The 26,687-nt window shown below is 42.4% G+C and overlaps 2 protein-coding genes across 11 annotated transcripts; both read right to left on the bottom strand.

The window, feature by feature from the left end:
* Positions 1-238: 238 nt before the first annotated feature.
* LOC108596266 (serine/threonine-protein kinase N) lies at positions 239-26,403 on the bottom strand. 10 transcript variants are annotated; one of them, XM_017981826.1, is made up of 11 exons: positions 26,320-26,403; positions 12,563-12,884; positions 11,319-11,890; positions 5,300-6,604; positions 3,920-4,351; positions 2,472-2,615; positions 1,780-2,358; positions 1,349-1,720; positions 1,184-1,291; positions 984-1,124; positions 239-921 (listed from the first exon to the last, which is right to left on the bottom strand). In XM_017981826.1, exons 1-11 carry the CDS (start codon positions 26,338-26,340, stop codon positions 778-780), a joined length of 4,140 nt encoding a protein of 1,379 aa, XP_017837315.1. In that variant the 5' UTR covers positions 26,341-26,403; the 3' UTR covers positions 239-777. The 10 variants fall into 10 exon arrangements, with proteins under 10 accessions (XP_017837315.1, XP_017837314.1, XP_017837317.1 ...); XM_017981825.1 differs by lacking the exon at positions 26,320-26,403 and adding an exon at positions 17,344-17,426; XM_017981828.1 differs by lacking the exon at positions 26,320-26,403 and adding an exon at positions 17,344-17,424 and having other exon boundaries at positions 3,920-4,171.
* LOC108596268 lies at positions 6,749-10,198 on the bottom strand. Its single transcript, XM_017981835.1, has 4 exons — positions 10,112-10,198; positions 9,073-9,397; positions 8,561-9,019; positions 6,749-8,504 (listed from the first exon to the last, which is right to left on the bottom strand). The coding sequence occupies exons 2-4, from the start codon at positions 9,286-9,288 to the stop codon at positions 7,041-7,043; spliced, it is 2,139 nt and encodes a 712-aa protein (XP_017837324.1). The 5' UTR covers positions 9,289-9,397; positions 10,112-10,198; the 3' UTR covers positions 6,749-7,040.
* Positions 26,404-26,687: the final 284 nt, after the last annotated feature.

Genomic DNA, 26,687 nt, shown 5'->3' with positions numbered 1-26,687 from the left:
ATAATAAATAACAAATGTGTGTATAAGCATGTATGTATAATTTGTTAAAAAATAATTAAAATAATTGCTCAACTCGGGCAATGGGGCTGGGGAGTTGATAAAAATGTAAAAATATACAGTTTGTTTTAAAAAATTGTAAATATTTATATATATAGATGTATATTTTGTTTTAAATATAGTAAGCTGTCTATGTTAGAGATGAGCGCTGTATAAATATATATAGATCAATATATATATATATATTTCTTTTCTTTACTTTTCTTGTTATGACTTGTTCCATTTGATCTCACCACATGCTGTGTATATAATTCTTATGAAAATATTTACGTAGCTTCTTCGAAATGATTGCCCTCGATCTTCGATCCGCTCTCTCAACTCTTTATAAAAAATATAGAACCTGTTTAAAACATCTACAACACTTGCGTTTAAGGCTATCCAAAAGGTTCGTCAGTCAGACTATTCAATGCATTCTCAAAAATTAAATTAAAATAAACAGTTTGCTAAAAGTATATGTATGTATAAAAAATATTACAATTGTTTGTTTATGACGCGCTTAATGAATTGGATTGAATGCAACTTTTGTTTCTCTTGTTTTTGTTTTCTCAACACACTAATGTAGAATTCTAGGCAATTTTGGTCAATGCTACTGAGCAACATGCACTAAAGATTACATATAAGAATATAGTATATTTATATAGGTATATGTTTAAACTATAGATTTCCTGTGTGGTTGTAGTAAAAGCATTTTCTTAAAACGGGCGTATACTAAGAGACTAATTAACACCACTCGGCCGTGTAGGAGAAATCCGCGAACAGCAGCTGCTCCTCGTCGTTCAAATGACGCGGCTCCTTGGGCGGCGTTAGCTGCGCCTTCTCCGACGTAAACTCTTCATCAAAGTTGGATACATCCTCCACATGGTTCTGGAAAAAAAAACAAGTAATGAGTACGCAATATATATCGGATATTATAGCTAGTAACGCACAATGGTGGGCACAAAGGGTGGCTTGACCTTGCGCAGCAGCAGATCATCCCAAACGATGGAGCGGAAGAAAGCTTGTTTCTTAACATCCTCAGCATCGCGCTCCGATGAGCCCAAGCGACGCTCTGGATTCTTGCGCAGCAGCTGCAAGTAAAAGAAAAGTAAGCAAAGAGTCGAAGTGGAGTTGAAGCTGCTGAACTTACTCTGCGCATTATGGCAATGGCCTCTAGGCTAAGGAAACGCGGATAGCGCACCTCATCGTTGACAATTGAATCGAATACTTCCTCCTCATCATCGCCAGGGAAGGGAGACTGCAATAATATAAGTTATAATATAAACTAAAGCTTGAATTTGTGACGCGCACTTACCTCGCCCACTAGCATTTCAAAGATGAGCACGCCCAGGCCCCACCAGTCCACAGCTCTGGTGTATGAAGTCTCTGTGAGCACCTCGGGTGCCAAAAACTCTGGCGTGCCACAGAAGGTGCCAGTGCGATCGCCAAAGCCCATGCCCTCCTTGCACAGACCAAAGTCAGCAATCTTAACATAACCATCCGTATCCAGCAGCAGATTATCCAGCTTCAAATCGCGATATATAATCTTGTTCTCATGCAAATACTGCAGACCCAGCACAACACAAGCAGCGTAGAATACAGCGCGTGGCTCCAGGAAAACATCTGTGTGTATATGCATCATCAAATCTCCACCAGCGGCGTACTCCATAACAAAGCAAACATGTTGCTGCATCAAAGAAAAGCAAAATTAATATATAATTTGATTATAGTTTGATTGCCACTTACATCTGTTTGAAAGCAAGAGTACAGGTTAACCAGGAAGGGATGCCGCATGGCATTGGCCACCTCGAAGATGCGCTTCTCGCTGAGCAGCGACTCCACCTCATCGCGTGCAATGATGTCGCCCTTCTTGAGCGCCTTGATGGCATAGTATTGATTATTGCTGCGCAGCTGCGAGAGTATAACCTTGCCGAAGTGACCGCGACCCAAGACGCTGAGCAAACGGAAGTTGTCCATGGACAGCATGCCAGCATTGGCTGGACGCAGTGCCTCATAGCCAGCTGGCTCGCGATACAAGCCGCGCGCAACGCTGCGCCGCTGCGCATTGTTGGAGGTGGATGAGGAGCTGGCAGCAGTTTTGGCTGCATTTAATTCATACTGATTGGCATAGATGGGTTGCTGCTGTTTATCCAAACGCTGCGTGGGCTGTGGAAACTGTGGAGCAACGCCGCCGCCGCCCACAGCATTATTGCTGCTGTATATGGTGGGCGTGGGCGGCTCCTGTATTATGGGCGAAGACTGCACATAGTTCAATGGCTGCTGCGGCTGTTGGCCCACATAGAGTTTGCCCAGCTGTGGTATGACCTGCAATTGGGCATGGGAATCAGTTACGACTGCTTCGTTATAGGTTTGTTATGTTTGTTTAGTGACGCTGAATAATATTTTTAATGCTAATTTGCGCTGCTTAGTGCTTATACCTGCTCGGCCAATTGCTCAACGTTTGCTACTTGCGAACTTTCTATTTCTATAGTTGCCGCTTTGTCTGTCTCCTCAATGAGACCGCTGTTGGGTCTGGAGTTGTCAATGGGTTCGATGGTTATATATACAAGTTTAATCTTTGCCTGCAAGTATTGATGGCCATGAATCATATCAAAAGCATTTACAAACACACACACAGAGTTTGAAAGCGAGAATCACAGTTAAGTCACATACAGTTGCTATATTGCTGGCTTTAATTAATTGATGTTGCTGCTGCTGCTGCAACGCGCACAGCTGCCGCACAATGTGGCAAAACGTTTGCAATGTGGGCAACAGCATTGTGGCGCCGCCGACAATCGATTGACAGCAACTGAATTCATTCAAGTGCCAAAGTCATGAACACGCCAAATGTTTTGGTTACGTTTTGCTGCTGCTTTTTTTCTTTTTGAATATTGACGCAGCAAATTGTGACAACAAATGTGCTTAAAAATCACACATAGCTATATTACGTATACGTATAGATTTTTGTGTAGATGAAAGCGCAACAGAGAGCTGAACATTTAATGTGTGTGTTTGTGTGTAATAACGGTACATATGTATGTATGTTGGTATAAATAACACTGACACGTGAAGCTTTTCTTTCCCTTTTCATTTGCTTTTACTTAAAAAATATATTTTTATATAAATCTGTCTATTTCAAGGCGTTAAAAGCGTTTTATTTTTACTCATTTTGCAAAGTGTCTTTTAAATTGTCAAATATGCGTCTCAACCTGTAGATAATTCAAATATGCAGTTGCTATTGGCCAGCAGCTACTCAAATTAAATTTAAATATATTATTCAGCGCACTTTAACTTAACATAAAACTGTTAAGCACAGCTGTTATTAGTTAACAGAGCATGTAATTAATTTACAGCCATAAATTTAAACATATTTTGTACTTAAATTAAAATTAGTTTAAAATATATTCAAGCTCAATATGTGCAACTAATTTAATATTTTTGCTGTATTTTTTTTTTTCATAACAAATAAGTTATTTATTTAAACTATCTACATGCAATTGCAAAATCTAAAGTGCTCAACAATAGTTTAGTAAATAAACATTTTAATTTAAACTCAAACTACTACTGGGTGCTGTTATTTATAAACATTTGCTATACGCTGTTAGTTCTTTAATTACGCTGCTGTTAACATGTTAGCATTTACATTTTTAGTAACAGTGTGCTGTTAACTGCTTGCTGGGGCGAGTTTGAAGTGTAAGTGAGAGTGATAAACAAACGAATGAAGCAACTGACAACACAAAATTTAAAAAACAGTAACGGTAAACAACATAAAAAGCCTTGCTGGGGTTTCTTCTCTTTTTTTATGCAATTGGCAAACATAGGAAACCAAACCAAATAATAATAATAAAAACCATTGCCGCCATAAACAAAGAAAAAACCTCCTAACCTCCACACAGAAACGATCGCCGGCATTGGAGCTGTGACGCGAGTGCTGGTGATGGCCATATAAATACTCATCATCATCCTCGGGATATTCGACTAGCGGCGAAGGCGGCGCCAGCTCCTCCTGCTGTGCGCCGCCAAGCAGCACAACAGGCGGCAAGGTGAGCACCGGACGATGCAGTTGCTGCTCCACTGCTAGGGATTGATTGTTGTGGTTGGTTGGTGGTGCGGGTGGTGCGCACTGCGGCTTCTGTAACTGAAAGGGTTTGCTTGAGCTTGGACTTTGACTGTGTGGCGGCGACTGCTGTTGTGTTGGGTGTTGGGTGTAATTGGATTCGGGCACATCGTGGAGCTGCAATTTTTGTGGACGACGCAAGGTGCACGGATAGGACTCCATGCCGGCAAGAAAGTCAAACTCTTGCAAGGCATTCTGCAGCTGTTGATAGTTAACGGCATCAGGGCAGAACAGACACACACACAGTTACACCCAATAACACACACACACACGCACACACACACACACAGAGGCGTACAAAGCAAAAAGCAGCGAGCGGGCGAGCGAGCAAGGCAAGTCAGTCGAAGAAAGAGATAGAAAGAATGAAATGATAACGAAAAATAAAAAGTGAAAGAAAGAAGTACGAAATTGAATAGAACTAAACGAAATTGAATTCAAATTGAATCGAAATTTGCTGCAGCAAGCGTTGAGTTGTATGTATGAATGGATATTGAAAATGAATGCGACTAGTTTGTAAAATGAATCCTTAAGCAGTCCGCAGAGTTTGGCGAGCTAAGCACACCATTGATTCATTTTTAAAGCACAACAAACCAATAATTCATTCATAATTCATTTCATTATGTAATTCATTCATTTGTTTTGCTTCAAAGATGTTTCAGTTTAAAGGCAATAATCCGTTCGGAGAGCTAAGCACAATATTGATTCATTTTGAAAGCATAACAAATCAAGTTGAAGCCATAATTCACTCATAATTCATTTTATTATGTAATTCATTAATTTGTTTGCTTCAAAGATGTTTCAGTTTAGAGGCAATAATCCGTTCGCAGAGCTAAGCACACCATTGATTCATTTTTAAAGCATAACAAATCAATTGTAAGCCATAATTCATACATAATTCATTTGATTCACTTATTTGTTTGCTTCAAAGATGTTTCAGTTTAGAGGCAGTACCAACACCAAGGCGCTTAAGCATACAATGAAACCCGTTTAAGCTTAAAGTGCGAGCATTTACATGAGTCAATGATTCATTTACATGAATGAATGCGAGCCAGCTAGCGCTACAGATAGACCACGCTATAGTTTACATATTTATACGTGTGTGTCAATTAAAATTGCTATACAGTGTGTGTGAAAAGTAAATGGACGTACCTCTGAATCCAGCACAGGCGTCACGGGCTTCAGCATTGGCGGCGGCGGTGGCGCCGTTGTGGGCGCTGCAGTGCGTCCAGGCGGCGTTTTGCCCGCCAGCTGCAAGTTCAGCGAGTTGGGACGCACTGCATTGCCAGCAATTGTAGCCGGTGGCGGCGTCTCTGGTGGCAAGACTGTTATGCCATGCATATGCATGGAGAGCGGACGCATGCCGCTTAGTCCGCTGGCACCTGGATCCGGATACTCGCCCGGCGTTTCCACATGATCGTGCAGTCCTGCATCCGGATCGAATTCCATATTCTGCGCCTGCTCGCCAGGCGTATACGGCTCCGGCTCGACGGCCAGCGCATCGGAGGAGGGCGTGCGTGAAATGGGCGACTCGGAGTCGCGGCAAACGGCAGCAGCGGCGCCGCTTGTCAAGGCTGTGGTAGCTGGGCCAACAGTCTGCGCTGAGCTGGCGCCCATGTGCACATGATTGGGCGCATTGCGCTTGAGCAGGCGGCCCCAGGTGGCCACGTTGATGTTCATCTGCTTGGCACGCGGTATGTTCTTGGCCTGCTGGCGATTGAAGATCATGCGCTGACGTCGCAGCTTTGGCTTCTGCGAGATCATGGGATTGAGGAACTTGACCTCGGCGAAGAGCAGGCCCTGCGGCTCCAGCTGCAGCGCCATGCCATGACGCACATCGTCTATGAATTCCTCCAGGCGCAGCACCTTGACGGCGCACAGCGAGCGCCAGTCGCGCCAATAGATGCCAATCTCCAGCTCACGCGAGCGATCTAGATCGATGGAGAAGCGCTGATCCCAGGCCTGCTGTGAGCAGGGTTTCCACGAAGTCTGTCCCACGGTAATGTTGTCCAGCTTGATGGCGGCCATAATCTCAAAGGACGTCTCGTCCTTGACGCTGTAGCTCTTGGAGCTGCTGCGCGAGGTGACGCCCTTGACAAAGCTGCGCAAATCCCCGGGACTGGAGCTGTTGTCCTTGTCGCGACGCGAGCGTCCAGGCACATCCTCCAGCAAATCCTGGCAGCCCATCAGCCGCACCTCCAGCTTGCCCGTGACGCTGGCGCAGCGTCCCAGCGACGACACCGACTGATACGACTTGCCGCCCAGCAATCCTCCAGCGCTGCCTTGCAGCGAGGTGTAGTGCACGGGAGCCGGCGAGGTGGACTGCTGCACTATCTGCAGCTCCTGCTTGAGCAGCTGTGCGGTGGGCGAGTCGGCGGGCAGCTCCTGGCGGCGCAGCTCCAGCGAGTGGCGCAAGAGATCCAATTTACGCGACGACTCCGACAAGCGGCCATGGGCCTGGAAAATAAATTGAAATCAATTTAGTTGTGATACTTAAAAGGCTTAAAATTTAAGTGAAAGGCATTGGCTAATTTGTTTACAAGCTACTTTATTTATTTCATACAAAAAACATTTAATTCAATTCAGCGTTTGAGGAACAATTAAAAGTTTACACTTAAATAAATAGCGGGTTGGGTTGGGGTTTGGTTTGGCTTTGGGGGTTTCGGATCGGTTGGGGTATTAATTTGGGATAACGTTTTCTGTTAAATGCAAGCTAATCAAACAATAAGAACACGCGGCGAATCAAACGATTCAAGCAATCAATCGATTGAATCAACTAACAATTCAATTGCTTACACATCAATTGATTCATTTACATTTGACTTGAATATAACTAAAGTGAGTTGCAATTGCAATGAGTCATGCACTTGATTCATTTGCAGTTGCTCTTAGGCTAAGTTTGCGACGATGGACGTCGCAGCAGCGGCGGACGCTCGCCCAAGGAGAAGGCGCGTCCGCGCAGCTGAAAACGCTCGGCCAACCAGCGTTGGCAGCTCTCGCACTGGCAAGTGGGATTCTTGGTGGGACCAACATGGTGTCCGGGCTTGCGCATGGGCACGACGCTGCCAAAGCGACGCGCCTTCTCCAGATGATCGCGCGTGTAGCCCGAAACGGAGGCGACTGTGGAGGCCTCGCTGGGCGAATCGCGCGATATGTCAAAGCGACGCGCAGTCAGCGGCGAGGCAGTCACAGTGCCGAAAGTGTTGGCTGAGGTGGTGCTGGGTGGCGCTTCGCTGCCGCAGCGCAGCACAGTGCTGGCATTGGAGTTGAGCTGCGGTGAGCTGCGCTCGGAGGAGGAGCCAGGAGCAGCAGCGGGCACGCAAAGATTGTCGCGCGCTTCGCTCTTCCAGCGATAGGCGGCGTGCAGACGTCGAAAGGGATCGCCGCCCAGTGCTGCGCTGCTGGCTGGCGCTGTTTGCGGCGGCTCTGGGCTGGCGGGTGGGCCAAAGAATTGCAAGAATCCTGGACGCGGCTGCACGCTCAAGCGCGCCGGATAGCCCAATGGATTGTCCGATTGTCCGTCCGACTCGGAGGGCAGCGTATCGTTGCGTTGAAACGAACTGCGCGCGGAACGCAGCTCCGCAATGGTGGCCAGCTGAGGATTAGCCGAGTGCTGCTGCTGCTGCTCGGGTGTGGAGTATTGCCTGGACCACAGACGCTCCATTTGCCTAATGCGCTGACGATCCAGCGAGTTTTCATACTCGAAGCTGTCGCTTTTGTGCAACGTCACCAGCGGCGCTGTGTCCACCTCATCCGTGTCCTTCCAGCTGGTCTCATGCACTGCGCTCGAAATGCTGCTATTGGTGGCATCGCGGCACATGGTGGAGCGCGTGGAGTTGGCATAGGCGCTGCTGCTTTCGTCGCTAGCCTGGCGCATGTATTTCTGGCGCAGATTGGCCAACTTGGCGGCACGCTGATCCCCGATATGCTTGCGAAACAGCAGCTGCTTGGACTCGCTGACCTCCTCGGCGGTGCTGCACTTGGTTATGGCATGGCCCAGCTGCATGGGCTGCTGCTGCTGCTGCTGCGCCAAGCGACGTGGCAAGGCGCCGCCGCCCGAGATGCGTCGATGCCGCAGCAGCATTTGCTCATTGTCCAGCACAGTTTGCGGCGTGGAGTTCGAGTCGAGCTCGTAGAGCTGCGCATCGTGGCTGCTGTCGCTGCTGCTGCTGACTTCAGCGTCGGCATGACGCTGCTCCTCCTCATCCTCCTCGTCGGAGCCCGTGCAGTAGACATCGATGTGCACAGTGCGCGGCTTCTTCTCGCCCGGCACAGTGGGCGTTTTGCCTATGGAGGGTATGCGCGACATGGATGCGGATTTCAAGCTGGAGGCTGTGGGCGTGGGCGAGTAGTTGGGCTGCTCCAAATTGAAATAAATTATTAACTGAAATTTCTTTAACGCTCAGCACTCACCGCATAATTGTTCGCCTGCTCTGCCTGCCGTCGATGGGCAAAGCTCATTAGTGCCTCCGTTGTGGCACGACGCTGATCATAGGCAGCAGCTCGACGTCGCTGCTGCTGTTGCTGCTGCTGCTGTTGACGCTCCTCATTGTCGCTGGTTTGGCTGCAGGCATCGCGCAGCTGCTGCGCGCGCACTTTGCTGTGATAAACAAATGGCTCGTTGAGCGTCTCCAGCTGCTGCTGCTCGTGCGGCGGCAGAAAGTCTGCCACAGCGGACACCACAATGTTGCAAGTGCTGCGACAGCGTGTGCCACATTGCTGTGCGCTTATGCCAGGCGGCGGCTGCGCTGCTGTTGCTGCTTCTGCTCCTGCAACTGTTGCTAGCCTTGAGGCTTGTGGACTGCCAAATGCCGAGTCGGCGTACGTAGTCGCTGAGGAGTTGGTGCTGCGAAAGCTTGTGGCACGTGCAACCTGCTCAAGTTGTAGTTTAGTAAGCGTAGCCCCATAGCTATTGCTAGTCTCACCTTCTCCTGCTCCGTTTCGATCTCAGTCTGCTCGCTGGGCGTGCACCACTTGTAAACCACACGCACTGGCTGCACTGCATCCTGCGTGCTGAACTCACGCTGCACTGGCTCGCCGCCATGCGCAAATGTCAATTGAGCACGCACTGTCCATTCGGCAGTCAATTCATGCGGCAGCGGTGGCGTCTCCGCCTCTCGCTTGCTGTTGCTGCTGCTCATGACGCCTTAACACATGTTGGTTGCTGCTTCAGTTTGTGGATTAATTTCTATAGCACGAAGTCTTTTTTCTTTGCTTTTTAATTATAAACGCGTATGCTTATAGATAAAGCTAAAAATAAAACATCATAAAAACGTTCGATTCGCATAGTTTGCAAACAAATGCAAAAGCACAAAGCGAGGGCGGTTCGATATATAGCAGTAAGTTGAAACTTATATACAAATAATAGCGCATTTCATTTATTTAATTGTTTTTTTTAAGAAATTAGCACATGATACGCTTCAGTTGAGCTGCAATTGCTTTGTTTATCGATAGTATCGATATTAACTTCGCCTGAACTCAATTTGTTTACAACTTAATGCACCGCCCTCGCTTTGTTAATTGTTGCTATTCTGCTGTCTATATCAAATTAAATTAATTTTTTTGTATTTTTATTTTTATTGTTTGAATTTTTATTTTTAGTTTCATTCAGTCACGCACAAAATCACTTTCGGTTTTTATTAAAAAAAACTTTTCTTTTCTCGTTGCCTTTGCGCATGTAAAAATTCTTGGTTTCTAATTTTGTATGCAGTTTATTTATAAAAATCCGTTTTGTCGTTTATTGTGCTGTGCAGCTTTTGTTATTGTAAAAATCGCAAGATGACCCACAAACACTGAAACGCACGCCAAAGGTGGAAAAATATGAACGCAAAACTCAAATTCAATTACGCAATTTAGAAATTCAGCGTTTGTGGTACACCGCTGCGTATGCGTAATGCCAATGACTGAACTCCAAGTGCGTGATGAGGCAGCGCATAAAGTTGAAAGCAAAAATATTACACATACGCAATATAAACTTAAACTAATAAAACTTAAAAAAAAACAAAAACGACACGCGGCAAACGAAAAAAAGAAAAGAAAATAAAGAGCGAGCACGTAGCTCAGCGTAGGCAACTCAACACAAACTGAACACAAATAATATGTGAAAAATTCGCTAGAGACAAGCAGCGCACAGAACTGAGCAGCGTGCGCTCTTCGACGCTTCTCGCGCTCTCTCATTCTCTATGGCAACTTTTTATACATAAATCCGTGCCTTAGTTCTATAAATGTTTAGCAAACATACAAAAGCATTTTGTTTATCTGGCTAAAAAATTAAAAATGGAAACATCTGTTGATGGCCAAACCGCCGCAGCTGTGTTTATGTCAAAACTGCATTTTTACAGCTTACAGTTTCGTTTCATAAATAAATATTAGGGCTGGCATATGTGCTAGGCTATTGCTTAATACGTTTGCTTAGCCAAAATGCAGATAAATCACTTTGGAACGGATGTGGCCATTGTCGTCGCCTCAAGTGTCACACAGGAAGTCCAAAATGGCAATTGTGCAACAGCTTGTGGCAAGTGTGTGGGCGATAGACAAAAAGGCAACACACTTTGCAATCAAATGCTGTATACGCTGTAATTTTGTTGTATCGATAGTATCGATAACAATAGATGTATAGATAATTAATAATGTTTAGCTTACTTTAAAGCTTTTCAAATGTTTCAGCAATGAATTGCTTTATATTTAATTGAGCTCTGTTGAATTTGCTTTACCCTCTCTTGTAGTGCAGTGTATTACAGCTTCGCACTTGCTTTGGGGCTTCAATTCTGACCAGCACTTGGCATTTATAAATAGCGCTAAATAGCTCGTCAGTTAATTAATGAGGCGACAGTTAGCAGCAAAGACACTTCACCAAAAAAAATGTATAAAAATAAAAACAAAAGCGCACGAGAAAATTGAAATATTTTCAACAGCCGCGTAATTAGCCTCGATACTCGCGGCAAACATCACGTATACGCACATGAATCATACGCCATGTGGCACACGCCGCCACAAAACAATATCACACTTTTTTTTTTTTTGTTGGGCAGGCCTTTCGGCGTTTTTGTGGCCCGCCCTCGCGTACGCGTTCACAGCTGGCCCAGAGCCAGCATTAAAATTAATACAAGTTAATATGGGTTAAGCGAATTTACAGTTGGAGCATTAAGGGATTTCAGTTGGGTGCACTCACCTCTTGCAGCGCCTTCTTGTCTGGCGCACGATTCGCCGTTTGCAGCGTGCGTATGACATTCTTGGCACCATCCACGACCGCAGCCTCGATGCGCAGTCGATGACGCAGCTCCTCGATGCGCTCCTCCAGCGTCGTCTCCAAACTCTGCGGCTGCATGCCGCCCACAAAGCCGCCGCCGCCGCCTCCATTGCCTCCTGCTCCTCCTCCCAAGCTGCCCATGCCGCTGCCCTGTTCGTCGTTCAGCAGTCGCTGCGCCTTCAGTCGATCCGCCTGCTCGCGATTCTGTTTGACCTTGATGATGCGCAGCCGCAGAAACTCAATCTTGGCCTTCGAGTCCGCCAGCATCTGATGCGCCTCGGCCAGCAGCTTCTTGTCGCAGCCAATGCCCAGCGACTGTATCATGTTCTCCGCGCCCGTCTTCACCTTCATCTCGATCTGCAGCTGTTTCTCCAGCGAGGCCAACACTTTGTCATTGGCTGTGCTCGGCGCTCCCTCCAGACTCGAGCTGACGCCCATGCCGCCCACAGCGCCGCCCAGCTGTCCCGCTGAGCTGCCATCAAAGCTGATGGTGTCTGTAAACAGCAAAAACGCAAAGCAAACTAAATTAGTTACAAACTTCCAATTAGTAGCAAGTGACAATTTATTGACAGTTGGCTTAATTGCCCTTGACTTGGTTTAGTGGACGGACGTCAATCTGTGCGCCACACGCTGCGCAAAGTTCAGAGTTCAATTAACAGCGCCACAGCTCGCTGCACTTGAGCGACTCAACCAGCCAAAGAGCCACCCACTTGGCCAGCTCGCCAGCTCGCCAGTTGTGGGTGTGGCACATTTCAATTAAAACGCATTCGCGTTTGCTGCAGGTGTCAGGCTAATGAAACTTTTGGCTTCCGCTCTTAGAATCCCACACGAGCTGCTCGCAGATATTTCTGACAGACAAACATGTCAATCAGTTGAGTTCAGTTCTCTCATATGTAAAAGAGATGCCAAAGCCGATAATGCGAAAGTTAAAACTGTTGGCTGGCCTGTTTAAATGCGGAAGTTGATAAAAAATGAAATACAAACTGTCGACTAGTCACATTTAACTTTCGTCTGTCTGTTTGTCTTTATAACTCGACACTTGTGTCAATAGCAGCCGCAGCCGCAGCCAAACCCAAACCCAAGAACTTAATAAATTTTGATTGTTCGTTTGCACGCCTGTTAATGTAACTCAGACACGCAAGCTTGCCACAACTTGTTGCACTCACCTTGACCATTGCTATTCACCGCTGTATTGGCCGACGTCAGCAGTATCTGACTCTCGAGCTCCTGCAGCTCCGACTTCAGTTCGGCCAACTTGCTTTTGCTCTTCTTGACGAGCACAGCGACGTCGCTGAGTGAGCGACGATCCTTGGCCACCTCGCGCAGCTTCTCAGCGCCCTCCTTAATCTTCAGCTCCTTGCGTATCTCGCGTCGAATCGCCTCCTTAATCTCCTCCAGCCGTATGGGCATACAGCTCTCTGGCAAGTTCTCTGTGAAGCCATATTTATGGCTAAGCTCATACAATACGGGATGCTTTATGTATTCGCCCTGCGAAAAAAGAAACAGAGAATTAATATAAACAAATACAAAGGCATCGATTTAAATATTTTTATATCAGAGAAGTATAAGTTGTGACTAAAATCGACTAAAATTCAAAGAGAGAATTTAAATTACGCTTGTTGTTAAGGGAGAATTTAGAGGAACAGAAAATTAATATAAAGAAATACAAAGGCATCGATTTAATATTCAAATAAAATATTTTGATACTAGACAAGTAGTAGACAAGAATGTATTAAATAGTAAATGAATCAACTGAAATTCAAGGAGAGAATTGGAATTACGCTTGATGTTGAGAGAGAGAATTTAAATTACGCTTGATGTTGAGAGAGAATTTAGAGAAACAGAAAATAATATAAATAAATATTTTGATACCAGAGAAGTATACGAATGCATTCAGTAGTAAATGAATTGGCTGAAATTCATAGAGAATTTAAATTACGCTTGTTATTGAGAGAGAATTCAAATTACACGCAATGTTAAGAGAGAGAAAAAATTACGTTTGATGTTCAGAGAGAGAATTTAAATTTCGCTTGTTGTTGAGAGGGAATTTACATTACGCTTGATGTTGAGAGAGGATTTAGAGAAAAAGAAAATGAATATAAAGAAATACAAAGGCATCGATTTGGTATTCAAATTAGGTATTTTTTGATAACCGAGAAGTATAAGAATGCATTCAGTTGTGAATTAATTGACTAAAATTCAAAGAGAGAATTTAAATTACGCTTGATGTTGAGGAAGAGAATTTAAATTACGATTGTTATTAAAAGAGAATTTGTAGGAACAGAAAATTAATATAAAGAAATACAAAGGCATCGATTTCAAATAAAATATTTTGATACTAGAGAAGTATAAGAAAAAAATTAAATAGTAAATGAGTCAACTGAAATTCAAAGAGAGAATTTAAATTACGCTTAATGTTAAGAGAGAGAAAAAATTACACTTGATGTTGAGCTTAAAATTCAATTTAAATAATTTTTAATTGCACGAATTAATTCAAACTGATTCATTTATTTTTTTTCATTTTCTTTAATAAACTGGCACTCGCTTTACCGTTTGACTATAGAAGACTCCACCATCAGCATCAGCTTGATGCTGATCAAACTGTTCGGCCGTGAAGAGACGACTCCACAACTTGGAGGCACTCGCTCTGCGCCTGAGGCTGCCCGTCTTGCCACTTTTGACGCGCCTCGGCAACGAGTTGTAGCTTCTATAGCTGAGATTATCACATGATATGAACTCGTCGTTGCTCGACTTGCGCGTTGGATTCAACATGCTGCGTATGCGTTGCAGCAAATTGGACATTGTTTTAAATTAAATGCTTTTCAGCAGAATTTGTATACTGGACTTGGGTTGGGTTTGGGTTTGGGTTGCTTGTAATGTTTTATGCAGAGCTTGGGAGCAAGTTCATGGTAATTAGTTTGTCTTTTGTCATTTCACACGACTTTGGGGGTATTATAAAGAAAATGTTGAGAGCAAAACAAGCAGAGCAAACAAAACAAGTTGTCAATGCGATATGAGGAAAGTTAAGTGTCAAGTAATAAATGCAATTGTTCTTTATATAAACTTTCCAATCAATTGGCATACATATAGCAGTCGCTCTCTCTCTCTCTCTAATAATGCAAATTAATAGTTCTAAGCAATTGCCGCGTCATCTTGACTTTCACAATCTTTAAAGATTTCTATATTTATTACACATAATAATTGTATGACTGACACTGCTTTAACTTTTTTATCTAGCTACGCGCTTATTGAAACTATTTTTTGTTTATATTGGAGTCTAGGCCCGGCGCCATGCCCATGCCCCAAGTCTGCAAATGAACGATAAACCCAAGCAGTGCCTGCTAGTGCCGACTATATCGTCTGAGATACACACACACACACACACGAACACGAGCACATTTGGTTTACAAAGTATTGTTTTTAGTATAAATAACAAACGTCTGTGCATTCCATAGAAAAATCTTGTGCTTGTTCTTGCTGCTTGTCAATTAGACTTTAGACTATATTTTTTATTTGGGCAACGTAAACTCTACACTCATATATGCAATATATATATATGATATATGCACATTGCTTTTAAGCTATTATTAATGTAAAATATGTGAGCGTACGTAGCGCTTATCTTAAGTTTGATAAGCTATGAGCAACGGAATTTCACAACAATAAAAATAATGTTTCAATGTTAGTTCAACTATTTAGTTCTGATTTATGCAATTTATTATGAGTTACACTTGTGGCCAAGACGCTTGCCCGAGCAGCTCAAGCAACGCACTGGGCTGTAAAAATCAGCGTCATTTGTTTTAGCCCGAAGCAAAAGGCGAGTCAACTAGACGTTAACTGTAGTTGTGGGTGGCGAGCCGAGAGAGTGAGAGAGAGAGCGAGACTGACTCACAAGCCTTACAGCAAATGCTGATAACATATAAAGCAAGCGGCATAACTGACTAAGCCACAACCCCACCCCAGCCCGCTGCCAGCCACTCTGTGCACCTTGTCGGCTACGTAACTTTACATATTACAGCTTTATCAGCGTTTGATTATTGTGAAATTATTGGACAGCGATTTAGTTTGCTTTATAATTCAAGCGCCGACTTTCTCAATTTACTCTTAAACTCGCAGCTAATTGCAATGATTTTCTTAAGCGCTTAGCAGCTTGCAAAATATTTAATCAACACGTCAGAGAGCTGGGAAACTGTGTGTGAAATTTTAGCGGCTTTATGCAGACGCAGCGAATTCTTTGCCATAATAAAAGAGCCCAAAAAAATACAGGTAAGCAAGATGTTAATGTTAATGGGAATGGGACAGGGAATTGCATAACGTAATTGCAATTGCTGCTGCAGAAACTGACACAACTTGCAGCAAATACTTGAATAATCAGCATAATATGCGATAAAGCGATATGCGCAACAAAGCAAAGCAAGCGGCGGCGGCAGTGTGAGCTACGCCCCTTTTAAGGGCGTTGATCATGACAATGCAACGGGCTGAGAAAGTTGCAAAAACGTTGGCAACGGAAATGGATATATAGACAGACTCTGGGGCTGCTGGGACGACGTCAGTGGCTTTCTTTTGACGCAACCCGTGCCCGAGAGCTGCGAGAATGTGTGGGCTGCTGACAGCTGAGCAGAGATGAGCGCCAATAACAGAGAGAGCGAAACCACATATGTGATATATATATATTCATATGCATCAAAGCAACCCACGTTTCAATACATATATAAATTTCAGTGTACAAAACTGTTGAGCATACGAAATACCCTAAGAATAAATTAATTAAAAACTTATAGCTGCCCAGCTGTAACTTTCAAGAATCGCCAGCGACAAAATGTCAAAGTTCAAACACGCGCTAATCGCCAAAGGCAAAACGCTGCTCACTGAGATCTTTCCACAAAGAATTGCTGAGCTAAATGAGCTGCTAACTACGCCCATGTGCAAGCAGCGCAACTTTGGCGAGCAGGAACATACGCTGGACGCTGAAGATCTAGCTCTAGCTACTCCCTGCAATCAAATGATACGCGCTATGATTTCGCTCATCAAACCGCTTATACAGCAACTGCTGAAAGACTTAAAATTGCTTAAACTATTTATTTTATTCACATTACCCACTTACTCTCTGTATGGAATTGAAAATATTGAATTGTTAGCAAGTTCGTATATTGAGCAAATTCCGCGCTATTTTATCTTACGCGCCAGAATTGTCTCAAAAGTTCTCAGGCATGCACACATTGAGGATTATCGTCGTGCGCTGCTCGAACAGGACGACAAGGAGCAGTTTACTCTGTGGCTGAATCTTTGCGAGCTGCGCAATTTTTATGCCTCACTCTACGTTAAGCTTATGAGCGAGCTGAGGTCAGTTCAGGAGCTAAAATAGCTATAATTAATTTTAAAAAATAGCTAAATACGCAATAAAAAATGCTAAAAAATAGCTACATGCATTTGCATGTTAAATTAACATTATTAAACTTAATTTGAGCATAACTAACAGCAAATTTAATTGATGATTTTTTTCAATTATTGTAGTTTATTTTATTACTTAAAATACAACCTATTGTTTGTATATATTCTATCGTAAATAGTCTAATTTCTAGCTAATAGCATTTTTTAGTTTTAAAACTACTATATACAGCTATTGACTAGCCATAAAATAGCTAAAATGGCAATACTGCTGCTAATCTAACAATCAAATCAATCAGCTTTATAAAAAAATCTTTAGAAAAATTAAAAAAATTGCCTTAGAAATATTAAATGCTTGCTTATTATACAAAGGAAAAATTTTATATACTTAAAAAAATATCCAACGCATATACCCGCTGTATATATTCATATTTTTGCAGGGCATTGCATTTTTATTGACATGAGTCAATTTCACGCGTGCTCAGTTGGCAATTTATTATATTTACATTCATAACTGATATTAATAATATATGCAGCTATTGTTACACACAATACATACGTGTATATATCCTTTGAGACGTGAGCGTAAATCCTTTAGAAATACCATATTCATTGTCAATGCCATATTGTTAAATTTAGTTTATTTTTGGTTTGTTTCTTTTCGAACTTTGAGTTTTATGCTTAACGCATTTTTATGCTTTGCTGTTGACAGTTTTTCTTCTTTTGCCTCACTGTGCAAAAATGCGCATAGCTGCTTTTCTTCAAATTGCTAAATTTATTTATAGTATATATTTGTATACATTTTCCAAACAGGCGACAAAATGTATATATCAGCTATATATATAAAATATATGTGTATTGGACAAATAGAATTCACGACACGCTGCGAACGAATTGAAATCGAAAAATGTCAAGTCGCGAACTGCAGCAATAGGAAAAATCGCTCAAGCGATTAGAAAGCTTTTCATTTGTAGCTGGCGCGCAAAAATAACGGAAAAACAAATCATTTTTTTGCTGCCTGTACATATGGTATCTATATATTAGATTGAGTTGCAGTTGAAGAAAAATTTTTGTAAACAGCAGCACAAAATTTGCGGAAAATCAATTTTGTTGTTCAAACTATTTTGTTGTTGTTTGTTGGAATTTACCTGCAAAGAGAAAGAGCTAAAGTTAGTTAAATATGCAAACAAGCTTAGTTTATTATAATTTCTATTTTGTTAAATTTATATGAATTTCTTTATTTGATTGGGAGACAAAAGAATTTTTGCATAACTAAAGATTTCAGTGAGTTTGTTGAAAGTGAAAACACTTAAAGATGAGCTAATCGATAAGCAAATGTTTAAGGCCAGCTCAAGAGCTATAAATAGTGAGTAATATATATCGTTTAAATAGTAGCAATTAATAAAAGACACTGTCGTTCGCTTTGATGTGCGAACATGCGCGATTTCTAATCGGTCATTTGCCTGCCGCAGGCCACAAGCAAAAACTTTATATATAGTACACTATATACGATAGCTATATGTTGTTTTTTTTTATCAGAGCACACACATCAACGCGTCAAAAATCAAATCACAACAAGGTCGTTGTTGTTGTTTTTTATGAAAATAGCTAACAAACAAAGAGAAGAAACATATTTGAGTCTACCCTTGGTACAGGCGCAGCCCACGCAAGCTCCAAATCCCAAGCACATCAAGTGCGACAAGTTAGTGGGTGGGGTGGGGGGAGCGGTGTGCGCTGACCAGCGTGGGGGGAATTTTTAATAGCTACGCAGCGTGGCAATTTAAGTTTTCGCACTCTACACTAAATCTTTGCGCCGTAACAACAACAAACAACAAAAATTTATAACAAATAGCAAAAATAAAAAACAACGCACTACTAACTGACCATTTATGTATAAACAACAAAAACAATAACGTAACAAATTTGTTATATTTGGACTCAACGCCTAAACAAGCGCGTTGTTGATTTCTTAGCAATTTATTAAATAAAAAAATTGCTTTTATTTTATTTATATTGTATATTATTACAATAAACATTTGGCAGCTAATTTATAAAAAATTGTGTATTATTATTTAGCTCAATGCTTATACGTGCATACCGTTTGTTTATTTTAATGTGTTAACCAAACTTTGAAATCTTTGCCGTTTATGTGCATTTTATTATTTAAAAGCCATATAAATAAATTTATTTCTCTATTGTTAAAAGTTTACTTTGATCAGCAGCTACTGCAGAAAGTTTCGTCAAGTGTTTATAATCAATTAAGCAAAAGTTTATAAACTGTTGTTGTTGCTTTGACTCATTTTAGTTAGTGACAACTGAGCTGTCAACGCATTTGTAATTCGACTCGAGAGTTGGGGGAGTGAGTGGGCGTGGGTCTGTGCCTGTGCCTGGGTCGTTAAGTGGGTCGGGCAACCGCCTTGGGGTCTGACACAGTTTGCCACATGCAAAAAGCTAAAGCCATAGAAAGGCAATAATCGCAGTGTCTATGACAATTTTTCGAATTTTCAACCAAAGTACTTTTTATTTCTTTACATTTATTTTATGCTTTTTTGTTCTTTTGCTTATTCAGCGCATGCAACAAGTGAATTTGGGTTAAGCCGCGCATAAGCAACAAAAAAACATAACTGTGTGTGTGTGCATGTGTGTGTGTGTAACAAAAATAAAACAAGCCAACGCAGCATGGCTAACAAGCACACACACACACACACACACACACACACGCACATATTAAAAATTGTGACAAAATTAGAACAAACTCTCGGCAGTCGTAGAAATTGAAAATCGATTGTGTTTTTTGGTTTGTTTGCTGCCTGGTCTCGCATTTTAATTGATTGTCACTTGATTTTCACTTTTTATAAGCGTTCAAAGATGGTAAGTTGGAAATGAAATGTAAAAAAAAAAAAATCAAACTAAAAGAGAAATGGAATTTCACCCAAAAACGATTTTTATATACTACAACTGCTGCTGTTGTTGTTGTTGCTGCTGTTGTTGTTTTGCTTTTGTCTTAATTATTGCTGCATAGTGGTAGAAGAAGCCATTAAAGTAAATGGCCCAAATCGAGCCAAAGCGTTTAGCAACTTACGTTTAAAACGAAACTGAATATTGAAGGTTTGTGTTTGCAGCTAATCCCAAAGGCTTATAAAATACAATTTGGGCGTTATAAATGGCAGGACATTGACTTTTGTGCCCACACACACACACAAACACACACGCGCACACTTGGAAGCAATATTCTATGCGTCATAAAGTCGCCGCGCACGCGCCACTCACACGCCACACGCCTTAAGGAGTCGCGCAGCCGGTATACAAAAATATATATGCAAGCTACGGTTGCAAGACTTTCACGCCAACGAAAACAATAACAAATGCTGCAGCAACGTTCGCCGACGCCAGCGCTAAACACAACCGGCTTCAAGCTCGACTAAAAGTAGACTGAAGCGCGTCAGCGCTGAGCTGAGAAATTCACACAGAGAGAGCGTGAAGCATCTAAGACAGCGCGAGAGCGCGTATAAATTCAAGAGAGCGACGAAAGTTGAGCTTGAATTGCTTATGCTTCTTCTTGCTTTTTGCTGCTTGCTCGCTCTCGCTCTGCGACTGAAGCGCGACACTCACAACGAAGAGCGCAATCCGCTACCTTTGTATTTGTATCATGCATAGTGCAATGCTTCAATGAATGACGCTCTCTCTCTCTCTCTTTCTCTGTCTTTGTTTTGTATTTTTGTTTGTTAATTGGCCAGCGCGTGCGTTGCAGCTTCTTAAACAAGTGTTATGCTTCTAGTTGTTGTTGTTTTTCAGTTTTGCTTTGGCCGACTGCTTCTAATCCATGCTGCTATTCTTCTGCTGCTTCTCCTTTTGCTGTTGTTGTAGCTTTTATTGTGCCAGTTCTTAGAATAGTACAGCTACGTTTGATTAACATTTCTTTTTTGGGCGCTCGCGCTCAGTTCCAGCTCTGTTCTACATATATTTTCTTATTATGAAACTGTCACACAATTTAGCTTAGACCTTTGTTTATTATTACCAGCGTCTCAGTCGCTCAGATAAGCCAAAGTGTTTTTGTCATTTGCATAAGCTGCAACAGAGTCTGAAGCGCAGCGTGGCGCCGTCGCAATTAGAAACATTCTCATACCTGAGCTAAGAACGTGACTTTCTCTAGAGCGCACAAAAAGAAATAAAATAAAGAAAAAAAAAGCAAGCACAGCAGCAACCCTGTTGAAAGGGTTGGAAGCCCTAGCGCTGCCAATGACGAGTGTTTAGCTTATTAGCCCTAAAGACCCTGGCATGCCAATAAGCTTTAGCCTGCGCCAATTGGGGGCACTTGTCTTGCCTTAAATACAAAATATATGCGCAGTTAAGCTATCTAATCTTATCTGTAGCATAATTTGGCTGATGTTATATAACTGTTTGCTTGTTATCAAAGCAGCTGTATATAATACAAGTAACAATTGGCTTAAATGCTACAAAAAAATTCGCTGTTTATCGATACTATCGATGCGCTCGTTGCACTATCGGCACAAACAACCAGCGAGTCAAAATTGCAATTGCAACTGTCACATTTTAACGATAGTGCTGCGTCTTTTACGAGTCAATAAACGGAAATTGCTAACCAGTCCGACAGTTCAGGCCAAAAACAGTCAACTAACCGGATGTTGGCTGCGCGTTGTATGTGCCACAAGTCCAAGTGCCACAGACCCCCGAGAGTCTTCAATGCCAAGTGCAGACTGTAACGCTGATAAGACCGACAAAAAAAAAACTTACAAAATATATAAACTATGTATATCAGTTTTTCATACAAAAGCGTGTGTGTGTGTGAGCGTCTGTGTGTGTGTTTCCTGACCAGTTTTTTAACGCTCTTGTAGCCAGATGCGTCACACGAAAACCCACGCAGCTGAGGTTGACAAACTCGAGAAACGCCACGCAATGCGCCCAAAAGTGACAACAACAACAACAACAACAATTTAGGAGCCAAGCAACAAGCCAACAAAAGCTTCATCATAATTACGGCCAAAAAGGAAAAGTGCAAAAGGCTTATAAAAAAAATTGCATAAAAAACAAAAAGAAAACATTGCTTATGGAAAAGCCCATTGCCGCATTCGCATTCGCATTCGGGCGGAAAATGAGCGCCTGTCAATTATGCCTACATAATATAGTATCTATATAGAGAGATATAAAAATACACTAAGCAAAATTGCTTTTGTCTTTTTGATTTGTTGCTGTGCATAGCGCCCAAGTATATATATCATGATTATAGCTCAGAACAATGCGGCGCAACAAAAGTTAAAGATCTCGATATGCAGATTGGTTTCGCTTTAGGTTCGCTGCTTGGCTTGTTTGCTTGTCTATATGTATATGCATCTGTAGGATTGCCATCTTTCTCTCTTCGGGCTGGGGCTCGAGCTTGAGCTCTATGCAATGTCTGATTGTGTCTCAAGTGCTGGGCGCGCTGTCACGTAACGAAAGGGAAACTCTCTGGCTGGGTCTGAGTTGCTGTTGCTATTGCTGGTGGGAAGTCAGCAACGTCTAGCGACAATGACAAGGCGTCGGCATGGCTCCCCCCAAAGGCAACAATGGCTGTCACTCAACACTTGCCCTCCCCCCTCGTCTCATGCTGCCGCTTCTTGCAACGCAGTTCCAATTGGCTGGCTCTGCAACACTTTTTGCATAGCGTTGGCAACCCTGCGCGCCCAACTCATTTACACTTAGCCAAGCAAGGTAAGCGTAGCAGCGTCTGTTAACACCCCAAGCCCAAAGCAGCAGCAGCAAAGCAAAAGCGTTGATTAATTAATTTATTAAAGCTCTAACGGTGTCTCGCTAGTACAGTTAAATATGGCGCTGCGCGTATGGGAAAACTGTTGCTGCAGTTCTTGCCACATATTGCAATCATGTTGAACTCAAAGCGCTGGGAATCGACTGCAACCTAATTGCATTAAAAGCGCTTCTCGACTAAAACCCAAAGCAAAACAAAGCATAATCAAAACATAAACAAAAGCAAGGCAAGCCAAACCGACTACGAAATACACTTTGAGTGCAGCAACAGCTGGAGACTTGGCATGGAGATGAATGGATGGTTGAATTTTACTCAGAGCTGCTACAAATGCCAAAGAACAGATTGAAAATGTTGGCATAAGTTCTAAGCAGCAATTAGATATATTATATATATATTATTATATATAAGCTATACATTCTATGCCAGCTGCAAGTTATTTAATTCAATTTGTACCAATATTTATGCATCGTATGTTTTAAGCTTCAAGTTTTCGACTCTTTAGCCCACAGTGCTGTGGCTCATTAAAATGCTCATCATACTCTAAATAAAAAGCGCATTAGAAATTAGTGCAATTCCCACAGAATCGTCTAGGTCTATGCATATGCAGCTCTTCAGGTGATTAGGCATAGACATGTTGCATTCAATCAATGTGCAACGGCAACTGAAGCGACTGCGACTGCGGTCAACGCCACTTGGATGAGGAAGCATCGCGTGCTAATGTGCGAGAGACCTGAGCGAGCGAGTGAGAGAGCGAGAGCGAGACAGCATACTTTAATCAGAGTGTTTTGTCTAGTGTCTCTGGCTAGTGCTATTAACACGCCGTTTGCAATTTGATTGAAAAATGTTTTATGTCGCTTTGTTGCAGCCACAAGCTGCAGCAGCAACATAAAGTCATTTGGCGTTTTGGCGAGTGAAAGTGAAAATTGCAAAAAAAATTATATGCTAGTGGAAAAATCAATGTTGCTGCTGCTGCTCGAGTTTATTAGCAGCAGCTGTTGTTGCAACGGCGCACAAAGAAAAGAGCAGAAAATAAACAAACAGCACAAACAAACAAGTGACAGACAAACAAAATCACAGGTAACAGCAACAACAATTGTTGCCACTGCAACTGTTCAACTGTTGCAAGTGGCAAGTTTGTGCGCTTGACATTGGACTGACTGACTTAGCCCAAAACTAGACAGCTTCTACTACTTTCGCAACTCGTTTTGCTAACTGATGTTGTTGTCGCTCTCCCAAGTCCAATTTGCAAGTCAACTTCCCAGCAGCGTGTCCCAATTTTTCGCCAGTGGCCAGCGCACATATAATTGGGGACACCTGCATGTGCCAAATTCAACAGCAACATAAACTAGTTGCCAACTAGCAGCACTAGCAGTGGCTTCAATATGGGTTTGGCCATAGAAATGGAACGCAATTTGCTAGGCTCTGACCAATTAGCTTAACTCAGCTAAACATTTTTGCAACGGGAAAAGCCGCATTAAGCTGCAAAAGCTTAAACAGAGCTTAGAGTTAATTCAATTTATCAGCTCAAGTTATTGCATAACGACAATTTCTATTGTATGCTAAACTAAAGTAAAAAACGCATTAATATTTTTTATAAATTTGTCATTAAACAATTGTTGCATAGTTGTTGTTGTTTGGCTCGTTGCAGACAAAAGTCAGCGCAGCAATTTGCGCAATTGAACTCATCAATTGCAGCAATTAAATGTGCCCAAGCGCTGGTCAGGGGCTGGGAGTGGGTGGGACTCTAAAAGCACACGGCAGTTGCTCAAAGATGAATGTGATATAATGAAACGACACGAACTCAACAACAGCCAAGCACTATGGCTAGTTAATTAAATGATTTTGAAGGCTTGACAACGCCGACGCTGGTGATGACGACCCGGGCTTACTTTCTTTGGCCTGCAGCGCGCTCGCTCTGTTGGCCAACAATAGTGGGAAGCGAATAAAACAAATCTCAATTGGAAATTGGAAAACAAGAAAATGGCTATGCATTTCCGCAGGATGAAATATTCAACACTTTATGCAGGAAATGTTTTGTGTGCAGGGTCAGAGCGCTTTGCTCATAAAATTAGTTTATTTGCATGCTTATCAACAAATAAATAGAAAATAGTTGCAATTGAATTTGATTAAAACAGCGAGCAGCGCTCGTTCGCTCGCAAGTTGCAGGAAATCAAGCGAAATCAAATTAAAGTGTAAGCGAGCACAGCAGACAACAAGCAACAAACAGTTGCAATTTAATCAAAGTTGCAAGCGAGTTAAATTAGCTGCAGCTGCAACTATGAGATGTGCAACTCTTGTTGTTGCAACGCATTCTTGACCAAAGTAAACAACAACAAAGGGGCAAAGACAATTGCAAAGAGCAGTTGCAGTCAGGACACGACACGCGACACTTGAGGCATGATGGCAAACACATCATATGCGCGTGTGTGTGTTTAGTGGCAAGCAACTGCTTAGGCATTTGCTATTTGCTAAGCAAATTAACGCTGTGCGGCATACTCAAGTCATAAGCAAACAATTCAGCGACTTAACAGCGCGCTGTTATTCACATAACATGCCTACAGCTGCGCTGTTAACTGCGCTTCGCTTTAGTTATATTGTTACGCATTTATTCGTGAGCAAGGCTCAAGTTATTAAATTGCCATTTCAATGCTCAGCTAAGTAGTTTTAAATGCATTATTCCCAGCCAGGCAGCCAATTCAAAAACCTGGCCTGACCCTGTTCTGAAAACCAGCGAAGAGCAAACCGGTTGCAGCATCCAGAGCTTGCAACTCAGGTGCACAAGGAAAAAAGCAAGAAGCAGCTACACAATAACACACACAGAATTCTGGTTTTTATTATTATTTTTTTTGTTCGCCTTCTTTTTTTGCCATTTGCATTCCACATGCTACGCGCGCACTCAAACAATTCAATTCAATTCAATTTCAAACTTGACAATGGGGGCCAAAAGCAGGCCAGGCCAGGCCAACTGTATTCGTCTGTGTGTGTGCCTGATTTTCACCTTCAATCAAATTCAGGGCGCACAACACGCCCACCCCCTCTGCTGCTGCTGCTGCAACGTGCGCGGCATAATAAACTTTGCTTGTTGTGCATTTGTTTGCGTGTTGCAAATTTAGTTGCAGTTTACAAAGATGACTGATAAGCAACAGCAGCAGCAGCTGATAACGCTTGACTCTTTAATTGACTTAATTCTAATTATACAACAAGCTACAAGCTGCAGCTACAGCTACAGATATAGATACATGTCTATATATGCGGCTATTAATAAACAAATTGGCTGCTCTCTATCACGTTTCTCACTGTATGTGAATCAGTGGCACACACACGCACTCGCCTCCAAAACAAAATAAAATGCCAATTGACATTTTGTGCACATTCAGCGCAGACAAACTAATTGTTATTATTGTTGCTGTGTGCGTGTGTGTGACCAATTCCCAGTGATGTCATATGTAGAGCCCATAGAAAGTTATGCTAGGGTTACAGCATTTTCTAGAGCACAGAGCTTAAAATGTGACTCAACCGACTGTGTGTGAACTTATTGATTATTTTTAACAAGCTGCATAAAAACTAAAGTTCCTGTTTTTTATGTACATTTCACACACACAGAGGAAGTGCCTGCTGTAAGGGAAACGTTTGTAACTGGCAAGGATGTGCTCGCTAGTGAGCCGGAAATTTTTTGACTTCCGTGCTGACACACACATACTAACAACAAAAGCCTGTAGCTGCTAACAGGTGTGTGGGTATGAGCTGATAAAAAATGTAAAGACAACTCACCTGATAATACGAATCCGACATGTTTTAACGTAGTTGTAGCTGTAGTTCTTATTGTTGTTGTTGTTGTATTTGTTGTTATTGGCACACGCACACACTTGCACAACGAACAACGCACGTCGCGTTTTTGTGTTTGATATTTTTTGTTATAAATTTATTTTATGTGTTCGTTCTGCGCTGCGTTTGTTTACTTTTATTTATTAGTTCGGTTACCCTCTAACAGCTGTTGGCAAACTTAACTGTTAAAGTTTTTTTTATGGCAAACGCTCCCTTTAGCTAACGACATGTATTAGAAATAAGTTGTAGTTGTTGTTGTTGCTGTCGCGTCGGCACGACAACAACAATCGCATGCCAACAGGTGGCCTGAGCAG

This window comes from Drosophila busckii, chromosome 2R (genome assembly GCF_011750605.1).
Source record: "Drosophila busckii strain San Diego stock center, stock number 13000-0081.31 chromosome 2R, ASM1175060v1, whole genome shotgun sequence".
Taxonomy (NCBI): domain Eukaryota; kingdom Metazoa; phylum Arthropoda; class Insecta; order Diptera; family Drosophilidae; genus Drosophila; species Drosophila busckii.
Note: the sequence above shows the minus strand (reverse complement) of the source record. Positions and strands in the feature narration are given on the sequence as shown.

Coding starts and splice junctions, on each gene's coding strand:
- LOC108596268 (XM_017981835.1), bottom strand. CDS start 9,288: ATGAGCAGCAGCAACAGCAAGCGAGAGGCGGAGACGCCACCGCTGCCG. Junction 9,020..9,072: donor TCGAAACGGAGCAGGAGAAG/GTGAGACTAGCA, acceptor CAACTTGAGCAG/GTTGCACGTGCCACAAGCTT. Junction 8,505..8,560: donor AGCAGGCGAACAATTATGCG/GTGAGTGCTGAG, acceptor AATTTGGAGCAG/CCCAACTACTCGCCCACGCC.
- LOC108596266 (XM_017981825.1), bottom strand. CDS start 17,409: ATGGCATTGACAATGAATATGGTATTTCTAAAGGATTTACGCTCACGT. Junction 12,885..17,343: donor GTCTCAAAGGATATATACAC/GTATGTATTGTG, acceptor CTTTTTTCGCAG/GGCGAATACATAAAGCATCC. Junction 1,125..1,183: donor CCATTGCCATAATGCGCAGA/GTAAGTTCAGCA, acceptor TTTTACTTGCAG/CTGCTGCGCAAGAATCCAGA.